The sequence below is a fragment of the Macaca mulatta genome, chromosome 14 (assembly GCF_049350105.2).
Source record: "Macaca mulatta isolate MMU2019108-1 chromosome 14, T2T-MMU8v2.0, whole genome shotgun sequence".
In the NCBI taxonomy this organism is placed as follows: domain Eukaryota; kingdom Metazoa; phylum Chordata; class Mammalia; order Primates; family Cercopithecidae; genus Macaca; species Macaca mulatta.
In genome coordinates, this window is record NC_133419.1 from 123,574,519 (window position 1) to 123,590,029 (window position 15,511).

General features: G+C 46.3%; 1 protein-coding gene across 1 annotated transcript; it reads right to left on the reverse strand.

Annotated features, from left to right (window-relative positions):
- Nucleotides 1-9,233: 9,233 nt before the first annotated feature.
- BSX (brain specific homeobox) lies at nucleotides 9,234-13,546 on the reverse strand. The gene is made up of 3 exons (XM_015116157.3): nucleotides 13,122-13,546; nucleotides 10,879-11,075; nucleotides 9,234-9,552 (listed from the first exon to the last, which is right to left on the reverse strand). Exons 1-3 carry the CDS (start codon nucleotides 13,381-13,383, stop codon nucleotides 9,313-9,315), a joined length of 699 nt encoding a protein of 232 aa, XP_014971643.2. The 5' UTR covers nucleotides 13,384-13,546; the 3' UTR covers nucleotides 9,234-9,312.
- Between the last annotated feature and the right edge of the window lie 1,965 nt (nucleotides 13,547-15,511).

The following is a 15,511-nucleotide window of genomic DNA, read 5'->3' on the forward strand; positions in this document are numbered from 1 at the left end:
GAAAAGTCATTGATTTCCTGGCTTAGCTGAGAATTGCATATACACATCGTAACAATGGTCTAGGCTGGGCGCGGTGCTTCACTCCTGTAATCCCAGCACTTTGGGAGGCGAAGGCGGGCGGATCACTTGAGGTTGGAAGTTCAAGACCAGCCTGGCAAACATGGTGAAACCCCGTCTCTACTAAAAATACAAAAATTAGCCGGGTGTGGTGGTGCATGCCTGTAATCCCAGCTTCTCTGGAGGCTGAGGCAAGAGAATCACCTGAACCCGGAAGGCAGAGGTGGCAGTGAGTCAAGATCGTGCCACTGCACCGCAGCCTGCGTGACAGAGCAAGACTCTGTCTCAAAATAAATAAATAAATAAATAAATAATTTTAAAAATGGTCTAACCAAAATTATGCTAGAAGGACAGAAAGGGTGCACACATATGTGTTGGGAATAGGGGAGAAATAGAAATAGGGAATAGCAACAAAATGAAAGTTTTACTTTTTATAGTGTGAAGTACTAGATAATTTCCAAAATATAAATTTCAAAACAACAACAACAACAACAACAAAAACAGCAATTCAGTGACAATTTAGAAACGTGGCGATAAATACCAAAATTATCAGCTAAAAATTGAAAGTGATTGCCTCTGTAGTGAAGAAAACAAGAAAGGGGGCACGGGACTGCTCTATTTAAAAATAATCCTCGGGCCGGGCGCGGTAGCTCACGCCTGTAATCCCAGCTCTTTGGGAGGCCGAGGCGGGCGGATCACGAGGTTAGGAGATCGAGACCATCCTGGCTAACACGGTGAAACCCCGTCACTACTAAAAATACAAAAACATTAGCCGGGCGCGGTGGCGGGCGCCTGTAGTCCCAGCTACTCTGGAGGCTGAGGCAGGAGAATGGCGTGAACCCGGGAGGCGGAGCTTGCAGTGAGCCGAGATCGCGCCTGGGCGACTGAGCGAGATTCCGTCTCAAAAACAACAACAACAACAACAACAACAAAAAACTAATAAAACTCATGGAAGTATTTGACTCTAAACAATGTGCATGGTGATAAAAGCCTAATATTTAAAATTTAAAATGAAGAACTTAGGATGGGAAGGAGAAAAAAATAGATGGAAAAAGAGCAGAGCAAGCATACAGTATTCGTTTTTTGCTCATAGCATGTAAATTATTCTCATTTGAAACTCAGGATAAAGAGCCACGCTTCTATCCTATACCCATTGTTTTCCACAGCCTATTTCCAATCCCAAGTTAAGCACTGTGGAAAAATAAAAACTATTTTACCATTCTTTAATTTCCAGCTAGAATTTGGCAACCACATTTAATAGCTGCATCATCTATAGCCATGGAGACTAGGGTGACAAAAGATGTTAGAAATGTTCAGCTAAGGGCGGGCGTGGTGGCTCACACCTGTAATCCCAGCGCTTTGGGAGGCCAAGGCAGGTGGATCACGAGATCAGGGGATCGAGACCATCCTGGGTAACACGGTGAAACCCCGTCTTTGCTAAAAATACAAAAAATTAGCCAGGCATGGTGGCATGTGCCTGTAGTCCCAGCTACTTGGGAGGCTGAGGCAGGAGAATGGCATGAACCCGGGGAGTGGAGGTTACAGTGAGCCGAGATGGCGCCACTGCACTCCAGCCTGGGCAACAGAGCAAGACTCTGTTCTGGAAAAAAAAAAAAAAAAAGAAAGAAAGAAATGTTCAGCTAATTCCCAAAGTTTATATTTGTCAATATTTTTAAACAACTTGTTCTTGTCATAAAGAGATATCTATCATGGGCGGTTTTTTTTGTTTGTCTTTTCTTTTTCTTTTTCTTTTTTATTTTTTTTTTTGAGACAGTCTTGCTCTGTTGCTCAGGCTGGAGTGCAGTGGTAAGATATTGGCTCACTGCAACCTCCACTTCCCAGGTTCAAGCGATTCTCCCTCCTCAGCCTCCCAAGTAGTTGGAATTACAGGTGTGCGCCACCACTCCCGGCTACTTTTTGTGTTTTTAGTAGAGACGGGGTTTCACCATGTTGGCCAGACTGGTCTTGAACTCCTGACCTCAAGTGATCCACCCACCTCAGCCTCCAAAAGTGCTAGAATTACAGGCATGTGCCACTGCGCCCAGCTCATCATGTCTTTTTTTTTTTTTTTTTTTTTTTGAGGAGTCTCGCTTTGTCGCCCAGGCTGGAGTGCAGTGGCACTATCTCGGCTCACTGCAAGCTCCGCCTCCTGGGTTCACGCCATTCTCCTGCCTCAGCCTCCCAAGTAGCTGGGACCACAAGCACCCGCCACCACTCCTGGCTAATTTTTTTGTATTTTTAGTAGAGATGGAGTTTCACTGTGTTAGCCAGGATGGTCTTGATCTCCTGACCTCGTGATCCGCCCACCTCGGCCTCCCAAAGGGCTGGCATTACAGGTGTGAGCCACCGTGCCAGGCTCATCATGTCTTTTTTTAAGCTAAAAAGTTCTGCAAAAACTTCAGAAGAAATCGTGCCTTTTCCTGATAGATTCCATACTGGAATCATAGGCAAGTCTTTATCACTTAAGAGGGTTCCCACGAATTTGAATTCTAACTCCCCTCCCCACATAGCCTTATGTCTGTCACCAAATAGGATAACAGAACCCCCGGGGCTGGATGAGTGTTGGATAAGTAATGGTGGGGAAAAGGACACTTCTAATGGAAACATCCTTAATAAAGGCTCTGAATCCTATTTCATTCAGGGCTTACACATCCTCTCTTAGCCCAAGAGGTAGAACAATGACAGACAAAGAGAAAATAAGATGAAGTTATTTTAAAAGATAAAATTTCTTTGAAAGAGACATGACTCCTTTGTAATGATGTGATTAGGTCCCAGACTAATACCTTTTAGTTAACCATGTTGTAACAGTTGTAGTCCTATGACGTTTGCAACATATCACATTTATCGCTGATATGTTCAGTTCTATATTGTAATTCATTATCTTCCTCTAGCTCTTTTCATCCAAGATCTCACAGTAGGTACTTTCATAGTTCTTATCCCCTCACCATTCTAAACTGATTTATAGGGCACTTACCTCATTTTTCAGATAACAAGTTAGAGAAAAAATGTTATCATTGATAAAAGTAAAATTAGAATTTAAGCATCGGCCTGGCACAGTGGCTCACGCCTGTAATCCCAGCACTTTGGGAGGCGGAGGCAGACAGATCACATGAGGCTAAGAGTTAGAGACCAGCCTGGCCAACATGTTGAAACCCCTTCTCTATCAAAAATACAAAAATTAGGGCCAGGCAGGGTGGCTCACACCTCTATTCCCAACACTTTGGGAGGCTGAGATGGGTGGATCACCTGAGGTCAGGAGTTTGAGACCAACCTGGCCAACATAGTGAAACCCAGTCTCTACCATATATATATAGATAGATAGATAGATAGATAGATAGATAGATAGATACACACACACAAAAATTAGCCAGGCATAGTGTTGTGTGCCTGTGATGCCAGCTATCCTGGAGGCTGAGGCATGAGAATCACTTGACCCTGGGAAGCAGAGGTTGCAGTGAGCCTGGCTGACAGAGTAAGACTTTGTCTCTAAAAAAAAACATAGGCTGAGCATGGTGGCACACACCTGTAATCCCAGCTACTTGGGAGGCCGAGGCAGGAGAATTGCCAGAACCCAGGAGGCAGAGGTTGCAGCGAGTTGAGATTGTACCACTGCACTCCAGTCTGGGTGGCAGAGTAAGACTCTGTCAGGGAAAAAAAAATAGAATGTAAGCCTCTAAGTCAAGCCATTCACCATGCTAAATCTGATGTAGTTACTCAATACTATAAAGAGAGTAAAGGCCGGGCGCCGTGGCTCTAGCCTGTAATCCCAGCACTTTGGGAGGCCGAGGCGGGCAGATCACGAGGTCAGGAGATCGAGACCATTCTGGCTAACACAGTGAAACACTATCTCTACTAAAAATACAAAAAAAAAAAAAAAAAAAGCTGGGTGTAGTGGTGGGCGCCTGTAGTCCCAGCTACTCTGGAGGCTGAGGCAGGAGAATGGTGTGAACCCGGGAGGCAGAGCTTGCAGTGAGCTGAGATCGTGCCACTGCACTCCAGCCTGGGCGACAGAGCAAGATTTTGTAAAAAAAAAAAAAAAAAAAAAGGTAATAGGAGAAGGCTTGTGGAATTGTTATCAATGAAATCATGGAGGAAAGGTTATCAGTGTACACACTGGGAATTCTCAGAGAACAGGCATAAATAAAATGGAAAAGAAATGTGTCATTGGGAGGGGGTTACAACCAGAAATACAATAGGAGAGAAAACAGAACCATTCTGAATTTTCATCTCACTCCTAAATATTATTGGAATTATCTCTGACTGTTAGATGTATTAATTTCATAACTTCCCTGATAACGGGCTGTCTGACTTCAGACAAGTCAGTGTCTCTGACTGTCAGTTGCCTCATCTGTAATTAAAAGAGATCAGGTCAAAATTTTTATAGTAGAGAAATGTAGAAATGTAAGATGGCTAAGAGATCATCTAGCTCATCCTATTGGATATAGGACTACTTTCTAAATTGGCTTCAAGGAAAACAAGGCTCAGGAATTTAGTACTCTCAGGAAAGTTCATTCAACTTTCAGATGGCTCTTATTCAGAAGTTTTTCCAAAAGTTGACCTAAGATTTTACTGGATAATTTCTACCTGCATTGTTAAAAACTTATATCCAAAATTGCTATGAAAATCTTCTCCTCCACATGCTACAATGGCAATAGTTCCACAATCACTTTTATCACAACATGAGTTACTTGTAAGGTATGATAATTAACATTGGCTTCTAGTCTTAATTCCACCACTGTGTTTGTGACGTCGGCAAAGCACTCACCACTATATCTGGGCCTTAATTTCTCCAACTTATAAAATGAAGGGCTTAGATTTTGTCAAATGTCTCTTCTAATACTGACAATTTCTTCCTGACTATATCTTTGTCCTTGACTTAGTTCTCGCTGTGTTCTCACTGACCTTCTAGAATAAGGTGTTGGAATTTCTTTAATAAAGAAAGAAATATCCTTTTCCTGTCTTTGTTGTTTCCCTTAAAACTTCTCATTGCTGTGGATATATGTGTTTAAATTAAAGTATAGAAACTGAAATCTTTGTGAGATAAAAAAATTTAGTAACTTGGGACTTGCAGTCCCTTCCCTACAAAAAAAGAGAGAGATTAGGATCTTAACAGTTAGAAAGAACCGTACAGGATATCTAGCCCAATCTCCCACTAACGGAGAAATCTGTAATAGAGAAGCCCTTATGTTTTGTCTTCCAGCCTCTAGGATTTCTAGTGAAAAGGTACTCAATGTTTTGTGGACTTACCCTGCTCTGTTGATGTACGGCACAGTGCCTGTCCTCGAATGTTGTTCCAGAATCTGCTTCCCTGCAACCACCCATTGATTCTGGTTCTATCATCTGTTAGCATGGCAGAATAGATATACCTCTTCATGCTTAATAGCCCCATAACCATTCAGATTCAACTACCATAGCTGAACCTCCTTCCCCACTTATCCCCCAAAGCTTCGCTCCTCCAAGCTAAAGCTCACTCTTCTTTATTTGTTGTTTTCCACACCCTTTCCTATCCAGTTTCCTGCATACTGGATGAGTTTTAGCTTGTCTATATTCTCTTTAAAATGTGATGCCAAAAATATAAATATATAAAATATGTCAATTAATTTGTTATTTTTCACATATATTGAACCCAATTCAGGAAGACCAGGGAGTCACTGCTTAAACTAAGTATGTTTATTGCACAATTCTCTTAGCACCAGAAAGCATTCCGCTTGCTCTGTGCCTTCACATCTCTCTCTAATTATCAAATACATCGATGAAAGCCAACCCTCTATCTTTTGAAGTGGTGTCATAGACTCCAGCTCAGCATTTCTTAGTGCTACCATCAGCTAAAACTGAGCTGTATGGTATGTTGTCCATTTCTTACGTTCTCACATCATGTGAGCAGAAATATTATCAGGAATCCCTCTCTGAGAATCTATGAAATGAAGTCCATCAGAAACAGAGCATTCGAACAAGTACAGAACAAATTATTTACGACACATGGGATTAGATCTAAAATGACTTCCCTACATTGGCTATTTTGTGATATTTTTGATTCTTAAAAATTAGACCTCTGAATGTCTTTCTTTAATATATCATAATAAACATAGTTTTGTCAGATCTTTACCACAAGTGAAACTGAGTTGAGGCAAAAGCCTGGGTTATTCAGAAAAAATACTTTTTCAGCCTATGGAAGCTTCGATCAGTATTGAAAGCCAAAACCAAAAAGTGCTGTCATATTACATTAAATCGAGACTAAATTGTGCTTATCCTCTACCACTATCACTAACTCATTATATGAAAGTAAAAATAAAACTAGGAGAACTTTGCTACTGGATTGTTTGCCATCAATTTCAGGGAATTTTTTGATGAGAAAACTGTGCCATAGTTGGTGTGGCTGGTGCCACAGTTCTCACCTCTTCCCTTGCTACCTAATCCGCCAAGAAACCACCACGGGAGGACAAGGGTAAGAAGGAATGAGTATCTTCCCAAGTTTAATGTTCATGAATTATAGACCTAAATAGTCCCTGGGCTTCAGGACTCATCCTGCCTCCAATCAGGCAGAGCTGTGCATATACTAACAGCTTTCCTATTTCTCTGCTTTTCCAAGCAGATTCCTATTGTCTGCTTTTCCAAGACAAAAAGGTCATGAAATACACCCAATCCACTCTTGTTAGACTCAGAACAAGCCCTTGACAAGTTGTTGTGAAAGCAGAAGACAGAAATGCCTGGTGCTTTTGCGTTTGGGTTCACCATCTAATTTACACACACATACACACACACACACACACTTTTGCCCAAATACAGTTTTTCTACTCACTTTAAAGATTCTTTCAAAATCCTATTTAGTAGTTGTTCTTCCTGGGATTAGAAGAATTCGATTTTTCCCTTGGCTCCATAATCTTGTGTAACAGTATCACTATATACAAGGGATACACACTTTCCTTTCCAGGTTACTAAGAACATTCTCAGTCACAAATCACTTTTTCTTCCACCAAGTCTTTTGTCTTACTGTAAAGCATTTGCCAAAAACTTCTGCCTTAAAAAAACAGTACTGTCATTATCTTAACAAGGGAGGGAGGAGAGAAATCTGAGCATAGATTTGCTTTTAATAGCCACAATCTTTAGGCTGTGTAATCTAAAGAAATGAGAGAGGTATTCTTATAAAGTGATAGAGACAAAATGCCAATCAATGCATTGTTACCAAGAAAAATGAATAAATAAACTGCATGAGAAAAGAAGTGAACAAGGAGTCAGAGACATTTTTCAATCCTTCCTTGGCTGTCAGCTAGTCCTGATTTCATGAGTAAATCCTTCAATCTTGCTAAGCCTCAATTTCCTCATCTATGAAAGGGGAAAATACCCATGTCATCTGAGACCCACATGATCATTGATTGATTACAGAGCACGTTGGAAAATCCAAAAGGCTATACAATGCTTATGTTTTAAAACCAATAATTTTGCCTCCTACATGATGCACCTGGATAAGCTGTCACGCTGACACTTATCTTTACCTGGGATAATGTTTCTCCAACAAGCCTATTGCAGAAAAATGAAAAGGCCTCCTGCTACATTCACATAAGTATAGAACTTAGACCTAAAATGATCTTTAGGATTCATCCCCATATTGGAGAAATAAGAAAACAAAAAGATTAACCCATGCTCACACCCACTATTGTTTATATAATTATTATTAATCATTAGAACCCGAGGGTCAGGATTCCACTTAGTCCTACTCATTCTTTTCCAGCCTTCCCGGACTCACTTACCTAAAGACACAACCAGAAGCGAAAGAATCAGAAGTGAGAGTGCCTCTGGCGCAGCTGCTATGTTTGATATGTGTACTGAGTGTGTAGGGTCATCACACAATTCGGTAGTATAATTTCAAACTCCAAATATCAGTACATCTCTGTCTCTTCAGCATTTCAGAGCCACAAAATACCAGAGCCACTTTTCCACGTAAGTGGAACTCAAGACCATTAATCAAACGATTAGAAACAGAAAAATTGGAGTGAGAGGGAGGGGATCTGTTAATGAAAGGTTATTCGCAAGTTCATTTCTACAGGGACTAGGAAACTGCCTAGGACCGAGGGGAGGGGGCGTACGCGTGGGAGAACGCGGTCGCAAACCATTCCTGGAAACGCGTGATCATTCCCAGTTTTGCCTGGCGAGCCTTTCATTATCTAAGAGACTACAAACCCGGTAAAAGAAAAAGAGACCTCCCAGGGGAAAAGGAGAGGGGTAAAGCGCAAAGTCAATCAGACCCCCGCCCCATCTAAGTCCCCAAACAGGTGCACGGCCGGAACGCCTTTATCCTTAACCCTTTGGCCTTCATCTTGATTTCCTAAAATGCACTGAGAATGAGTATTTCCACACACAACCCGAGGAACACTCAGTTTTAAAATATAAGTAGCCCGTGAAACGTGGAAGCGTTGCGGGACAGGAGCGCAACAAGTTCGGGAAGCAGAAATTGCTCTAAGGGTTTTCTGTGCCCAAGTTTCCCGCCGCGCGCTGGCGCCGCGCAGTACGCGGGACACAGGGCGTAAGGGGCGTCTGCGCCTGGGGGCTACAAGTTGAGGAAGGGTGCCAGGATGCAGAACCGCGAGCTCTAGCGGAGAACAGGGACGAGAGAGGGTGGAAGCGCCGCCCAGAGAAGGGGGGAGTCGCCTTCGTATTTGAGTCAGAGATGAGACTCGGGGCATGGGGGATGGGAGCGAGCGGGAGGTTAGTGACGAGCAGTGCATGAGTCTGTCCTGACACTGGACGTTTTAAAGATCAGATTGCGGTTCTATCTGGATCCCCGCGGAGCGGAGGCCCCAGAGACCTGGTCCCTTTGCAGACAAACGGACTGCCCAAGAAAGGGCAAGGAGTTGGCGTGGTGAGGAAAGAACAGAGCTAGGGGCAAGTTGCTGAGAGGCGAGGGAGAAAGGGGTCTCTGATCGCAGAAAACAGAGAGCCGAAAGTCGAATTTCCAGTCTAGGACGCGGTACTGGGCTGGTCCCCGACCCCAAGGACGACGAACGCAGGAAAATGCGCGCCCGGGCGCACACTCTCCAGTGGCTGGGACCGGGAGGGCGCGAGGGGAAGCGGGAGGCCGGGCCGCGGGCCGCAATGGCTCCGCACCGGCCTGGAGGACAGGTGGGTTTTGTTTGTCTTCCAGGAGCGAATCTCCAAGGCCCGCCACGAGACTGGAGTCTGAGTCTTCCCGTCCGGGAGGGAACGGCGCTCGGCCCCGCAGTCTCCTCCCCTGCCTACCACCCTCCCCAGCCTGGCGACTCAGAGCACGTGCGGCCCTGAGCCCAGCTCCCCCTCGTCTCCAATGTCCACCTCGTCCTCTGGCTCGGTCAGCACGAAGGGGCCGGCGGGCAGGCTCAGCCGAGCCTCGGCGGCTGCGGCCTCTGAACCGCGGGGGCTGCCCTCGGGGCTTTCTGGACCGTCTGGTGCTTTGGGTTCGTCTTGGCTTTTCCGCAGTTGCTTTTTATGCTTCATCCGCCGGTTCTGGAACCATGTTTTCACCTGATTTCGGAGAGATAAAAATAAAATCATGTCATTCCTCCAAATCTGAGCGATTGCTGGGGTTTAGGAAAATGGGTGGCAGTCCGTTGATGAAGTATCCAAGATCGGTGATAGCCTCAACTGCTCATAAGTTATCGCCTTGAGCCGAATGAGAATCGAACAGTCTGAGGCTTTCAGGAGTAACTGTCCCAAAATAATGATGAGGATTAACATGGGTGGTTAGCAGTTATGCATATTGTTATTAATTAGAACTACTAACAGTAAGTGCTCCGTGGGCAAATCTTTTTTACGCTCAGCTGATGTTCCTCTGATTGAGACATCTAACCACCTGATCCGCAAGACTCCTGGACAGGAAGATGAGAATTGAACCTCCTGGTTCTCATCCGAGAGAAAATCAGACCCGGGCCTGGCAGAGCTAATGATTTCACAGTAAGAGGCGTTCTGGGTAGAGACTATGAGAAATGGGGAAGAGAGGACGGGGTTTGAGGTTGCAGGTGGATAGCGCTTGGAGGAAGATAAAAACCATTCTTCCACTCAGGACAGGGGAACAGGGAGGGGACTTAAACCACAGTGTGTGTGTTGGGGTTGGAGCGGAGGTGCATGTGAACATTGGCCGCTGTGAGAGAGACTGAAGAAAGAAGGGGGAAGAAATCTCGGTGTGTGGACTTCTCTCAGTACAAGAACTCGCCTAAATGCTTACCATTTACCTCTGACCCGGGTTCCTAGCCTGGTTGGAGAGACTCCTCTCTCTGACGAATATTCATGCGAATAAGAGTTCTTAACCCGGAGGTGGTCATCAGAATTACCTGAGGAGTGTTTCCTTCCTGTCCAGAGCCCCGCTCGAGACTTTTTTTTCTTTTTCTTTCTTTTCTTTCTTTTTTTTTTTTTTTAGATGGAGTCTGGCTCTGTCGCCCAGGCTGGAGTACAGTGGGGCAATCTCGGCTCACTGCAACCTCCCCCTCCCGGGTTGAAGCGATTCTTCTGCCTCAGCCTCCCCAGTAGCTGGGATTACAGGCGCGCGCCACCACGCCCGACTAATTTTTGTATTTTTAGTAGAGATGGGGTTTCACCATGTTGGCCAGGCTGGTCTCGAACTCCTGACCTCGTGATCCGCCCGTCTCGGCCTTCCAAAGTGCTGGGATTACAGGCGTGAGCCACCGCGCCCGGCCGGGTATGGGTAATTTTACGAAAGCTCTTAGGAAAGGCCTAGAATAAGCGTCAGCGGGGTCCATTCCTACTCGAACTCCACAAGGTCCCGAAGGTATTAAGAGCTGAAGGGAGACAAGAACGAAGCAGAGATCAGGGCCTCCCTCTCCTCCCGCCCACCTGCGTCTCGGACAGGCTGAGGGCCGTGGCCAGTTCCACTCGCTCTGGCGTGGACAGGTAGCGCTGGATCTCGAACCTCTTCTCCAAGCCCGAGAGCTGCGAGTCAGAGAAAACCGTGCGGGCTTTGCGGCGGCGGCAGTGCTTCCCCGGCAGCTCCGCGTGCTGGGGGTGCTGGAACAGCGCTGGGACAGGCATCCCTGCAGAAAGAAGAGCAACCAAGTGGGCAGAGCCTGGGTCGCCGCAGAGCAACATCCACACCGCTCCCCTCCCTTCCGCTAGCCCCCAGTGCCTCCCTCCGCCCCTCGCCTCCACCAGTCTGCTAGCCCCAAAGCCCCTCAAGCCTTTCTCTCAGGAATCCAGGGCAGAGAAACAGGGAGAAAAAAAAAAAGCCTCAGAAATAGCGCTTGGAGATCTTTATCTGGAGAGTCATCTAGAAATACAAACAACAAACAGTAAGTAAAACAGAAAAGAAAATCGGAAAATAGATCCGGAGGCCGTTTAAAAATGTCTTCTTGGAGAGACTTCCGTAGGGTAGGCCAGAGCCGTCTTCAGTTGCGCCTGGCGAAGTTTTTTTGCAAATGTCAAATGGCCCAGGAGCAGTCCTGTCCCCAGCCCCCACCGTATCCTCCTAGACCCCTGATGACAGTCAGTGCTGTTCTGGGGCTAGCAGATGCATGGATATAATCTTGCCTCTAAACCTCACTGAAAAACACCTGTTTCCCAAGCCACTCCTATCCCCCTGCAGCCAAAGGGAGCCGAGCAAAACTGCCTTATCCGGAGAAGCCCCCGAGCGGGAACAGAGGGGTATTTCCCGCCTCTCACGTCTCCTCGCCCGTTTCTGGGTCGCGCTGGGGACCCGGCTATCTAATCTGGTCCTCATTCTTTTTCTCATTCTTTCCCTCTCCAAGGCCAGCGAAGCAGAAGGATTTGAGGCGCTTTTCCATGGCCCGGTCCGGGAAAACTTGTCTTTCCTGACCCTCGCGAGATTGACTCTGTCCGAGACGCGCCAAGCGAATAGAAGCTACCACAAGCAACATCGGCCAATCCCAGGGAAAATAAACAAACATAACAACAAGTAGTGCGGGTACCGCGGGCTTTGGCCACTGCTGTATGGGTGAACCACTGGCGCCACTGAGAATAGACTGTCACCAGCGGGTGGCGAAGCCAATGCAGAGATGTGGACCTGGATGCAGCCTTTATTTTATCACTGCCCCTCCAACTGACTGCCCCGGAGTCTGGATTTTTTTTTTTTTTTTTTTTACCACCTTACAAACACTTTTAGCTTTGTTCTGGATTCCAGAGCCCACAAACTACCTCCTGTCTTGCCCCCAGCCCCTGCACCGACTATGGTTGTTGCCACCTCCGAGCTATGAGTCTGGACTCAAGGAATTATTCTACTCTGGCTGGATTGAAAACGCCAGAGAAAAAACCATGGATGTGGCCTTTTAGAGGGAGACAGAAAAAAAAATCTGGGTATTTTTCCACATCCTCCTGTCCCAAACAGACTTTGCTAGTCTCTGCTTTTTGTCAGACCAGAGAAATCAAAATACTTTAGCACCTGGCTAAATGATGGCAGCTGGGGCAGAGGAGGTAGCCCAGATTGTGAGTTAAATGTTAGATGTTGAGGTTGAGGAGGGTTAAAGAGTTGCATCTCCCCCAACCCCCATTTTTTCTCACGCGTTCTCTCTTATTCAGGCTAGCCCAAACCTTTCGTTCTCAGAGAAGCCCAAACCTGCATTCACTTCTATGCCCCCTGCAGTATCTGCAAATGCTCAGTGCCTGGGGAAAAAGAGAGCTGCCCTGGACAGAGTGTTTTGAGTTTCTGTGCAGGAAAAGTTCTGTCCACAGGGTGGGATGCTCAAGGGTCTCCCTCTGAGTGGGCAGAGGCGGAGAATCAGGATTGAGAGATGGACCAAAGTGGCCAGGAAGATCACAAGCAGGGAGACTGAGCACTGCCCAACAAGAGTATTGTCAAACCCTATACGCTGCCTCTTGACCAGGCACCTATCCTCTGCTATGAAGAGTGCGGGGGGGATCACGAATTATCCCCGTGAGTTGGCATGCCTCCAAGGAGCTCCACATGGCCTCAGCCATATCCCCAGCCTTCCACTGTCACTTAGGGAAGGAGGCCACCAAGCCAGGCCGAGCCAGTCTGGCCTTTCCTTGGCTCCATCGCAGGCTTAGAGTCTGTGCTAGAAGCCCTGCTCTCTCACTGCCCATACCTTGAGGCTCCTGTTACTTACCCGAGGTGGTGAGGAAATAAGGATGGTGGTGGTCTCCCTTATGCAGAGGGTGATGGGCGTGAGGAGCCAAGAGGGTGGGTGTGGGCATGAGGGGGTAGCCATAGTCTAGCAGAGGCACCCGAGAGGCCAGAGAGCTGGCGAAATGGTCTGGGGCCACCTCCCTCAGCGGCTTGGGCTTGTGCAGCAGGATGTCCTCGATGAAGAAGGATGTGGGCCTCTGAGAAGACGCCGGGTGTAGAGGAGAGGTGAAGTTGAGATTCATCTTGAGCAGAGCACCTGCCACAGGACAAGGGCCGGGACGAAGTGGAGGACACAGGCAGAGTCTTCAAGCCTGCTCGAAAGCCAGCAACCACCCTCCGAGGCTCGAATCTCCTCTGCTCTCTCCCGGGCCTGGGCTACCCCCGGCGCTGGAGAGGCAAGAAGACAAGCTCCTGGGTAGGTTGGGTCTCTGTGTTGGAGAATTGGCAGCTTGGAGAGGGGAGCGGGGAGAGCCAATGACGAGGCTGCCAGAGGCAGAGGGGAGGGTGCTGGAGGCTCGGGGCGGGGCGGGGAGCTGTCCGCGGTGCTGAACACCACCGGCCAAGCCTGGGAACAACAGAGTCCGCAGGGTTCTTGTTCCTACCTGGTTTCTTGACCTCAATTTCTGCCCCGTCACTGCAGGGGCTGCTTTGTTTCCAGTCGTTTTTAAAAGAAAGCTAAAAGGAAAAAGTCTCTGTTGTCCAGCAAACTCCTCTTTACAGAGGAGAAGGCACTAAAAGGGCACCAAAGCAATAGGGATAAAGCACTTATTCAGGCATTTAGGCCTGGGTTTTAAGAGTTTCCATAATTTTGGTGGCAAAAAAAGAAGGGAGGAAGTGAGGAGAAAGGGCACCTGATACTTCAAATTGCTAGATTCTACTTAAGTCTATGGCTGAGGGATGACTGGATTATTAAGGTAAAGAAAGAAAATGATGATGGTCATCATAACAGTCTTTACTTCAGTTATAGGCAGTGGGCAGGAGGAGGGTTATGTCTACATTAGTCAAGTTATATGGTCTGTGTAAATATGTCCAGAGTCATCTCTTAGTGCCATCTTCCATGTCCCCTCAAATATTTACTTTCTCCTCATTTCACTCACACAGTTTGCTATTTCTGCTGTTACTTTTTCAACCCTAGCCCCCGAAATAATTGTACTACGTTTTTGTTTCCCACTCCTCTTTCCCAGCCTCTTTCCTTTCATTTCTGTCCCTACCAATCTTTCATTTTTTTTCTGTTTGTCTTTTTCTAATCTGTCACATTTATTTCCCTGGAGTCAATTTGCTAAAATTAGGGTGATCATCTACAACACAGCAGGGGTAATTTCAGCTCACATCTCCGAAAATTGCTCTAATTATTGATGTTAAACTCAGGGAAATTAAAAGAAGCCACTTCTCTCCCATCTCCCCATTTTTAAGCTCTAATTTGTTGAAATCTAGTCGTCATCACAATTCCAATCACTACTGCTAATAGTAAAAGTGTTTTAATAGAGACTGAGTCCTCACAACCCATGCTATTAGATAATTAGAGGAGGTGTTAGAAAGCCAAGTGCTAATCCTGGGGCGCATGGGTAGGATTTCCATCTGATCTAGCAGGTAGAACAAATTAATTACCAGAATCAATTAGGCCCCAAACTACAGTGCACTAGGAAGTGGCAGCATTCTATTCCATAAGGATGAACTGGTAAATGGTAAGTAGATGAAGAGCTTGAGAGGAAGGAGGAAGGGATGTGAGGGAGACTTTAAAATAAGATCTTGGCAAGTAGACATCTAAATGAAATCAGAATGCTTTGACCTGAAGTCCAAAATGCGATTTTAAAAAAACTCTAATAGTAAGAAGAGAAGAGGCCCAGTGTGGTGGCTCACGTCTGTAATCCTAGCACTTTTGGAGGCTGAGGGGGGAGGATTGCTTGAGCCCAGAAGTTCAAAACCACCCTGGGAAATATAGTGAGGTCCCAGCTCAGAAAAAAGAAAGGAGGAAAGGAAGAAAAAGAAGGAAGGAAGGAAGGAAGGAAGGAAGGAAGGAAGGAAGGAAAGAAACAAAGAAAGAAAGAAAGAAACAAAGAAAGAAAGAGGAAAGAAGGAAGGGAAGGAAGGAAGGAAGGATGGAAGGAAAGAAAGAAAGAAAGAAAGAAAGAAAGAAAGAAAGAAAGAAAGAAAGAAAGAAAGAGAAAGAGAGAAAGAGAAACTGAAGACCTGAAAGCAGGTGGCCATGGAGAGGAAGACAATAGACTTTCCAGAAGTCCTTTCCTAGCGCTAAGCCCTGGCCCATCGTCTCAGCAGGGCTGGAGGCAGACGGAGGAGACTGGTGAGGAGGGGCCGGGGGTGACCGTCCACATTTTACAGACTTCCACATTCACCCCCGCTTCCATTGTG

Bases quoted from the DNA above. Each gene is read 5' to 3' on its own strand.
- BSX (XM_015116157.3), bottom strand. From the start codon at position 13,383: ATGAATCTCAACTTCACCTCTCCTCTACACCCGGCGTCTTCTCAGAGG. The intron at 11,076-13,121 runs GTAAGTAACAGG...TTCTTTCTGCAG, and splicing joins TTATTTCCTCACCACCTCGG to GGATGCCTGTCCCAGCGCTG. The intron at 9,553-10,878 runs GTGGGCGGGAGG...CTCCGAAATCAG, and splicing joins TCAGCCTGTCCGAGACGCAG to GTGAAAACATGGTTCCAGAA.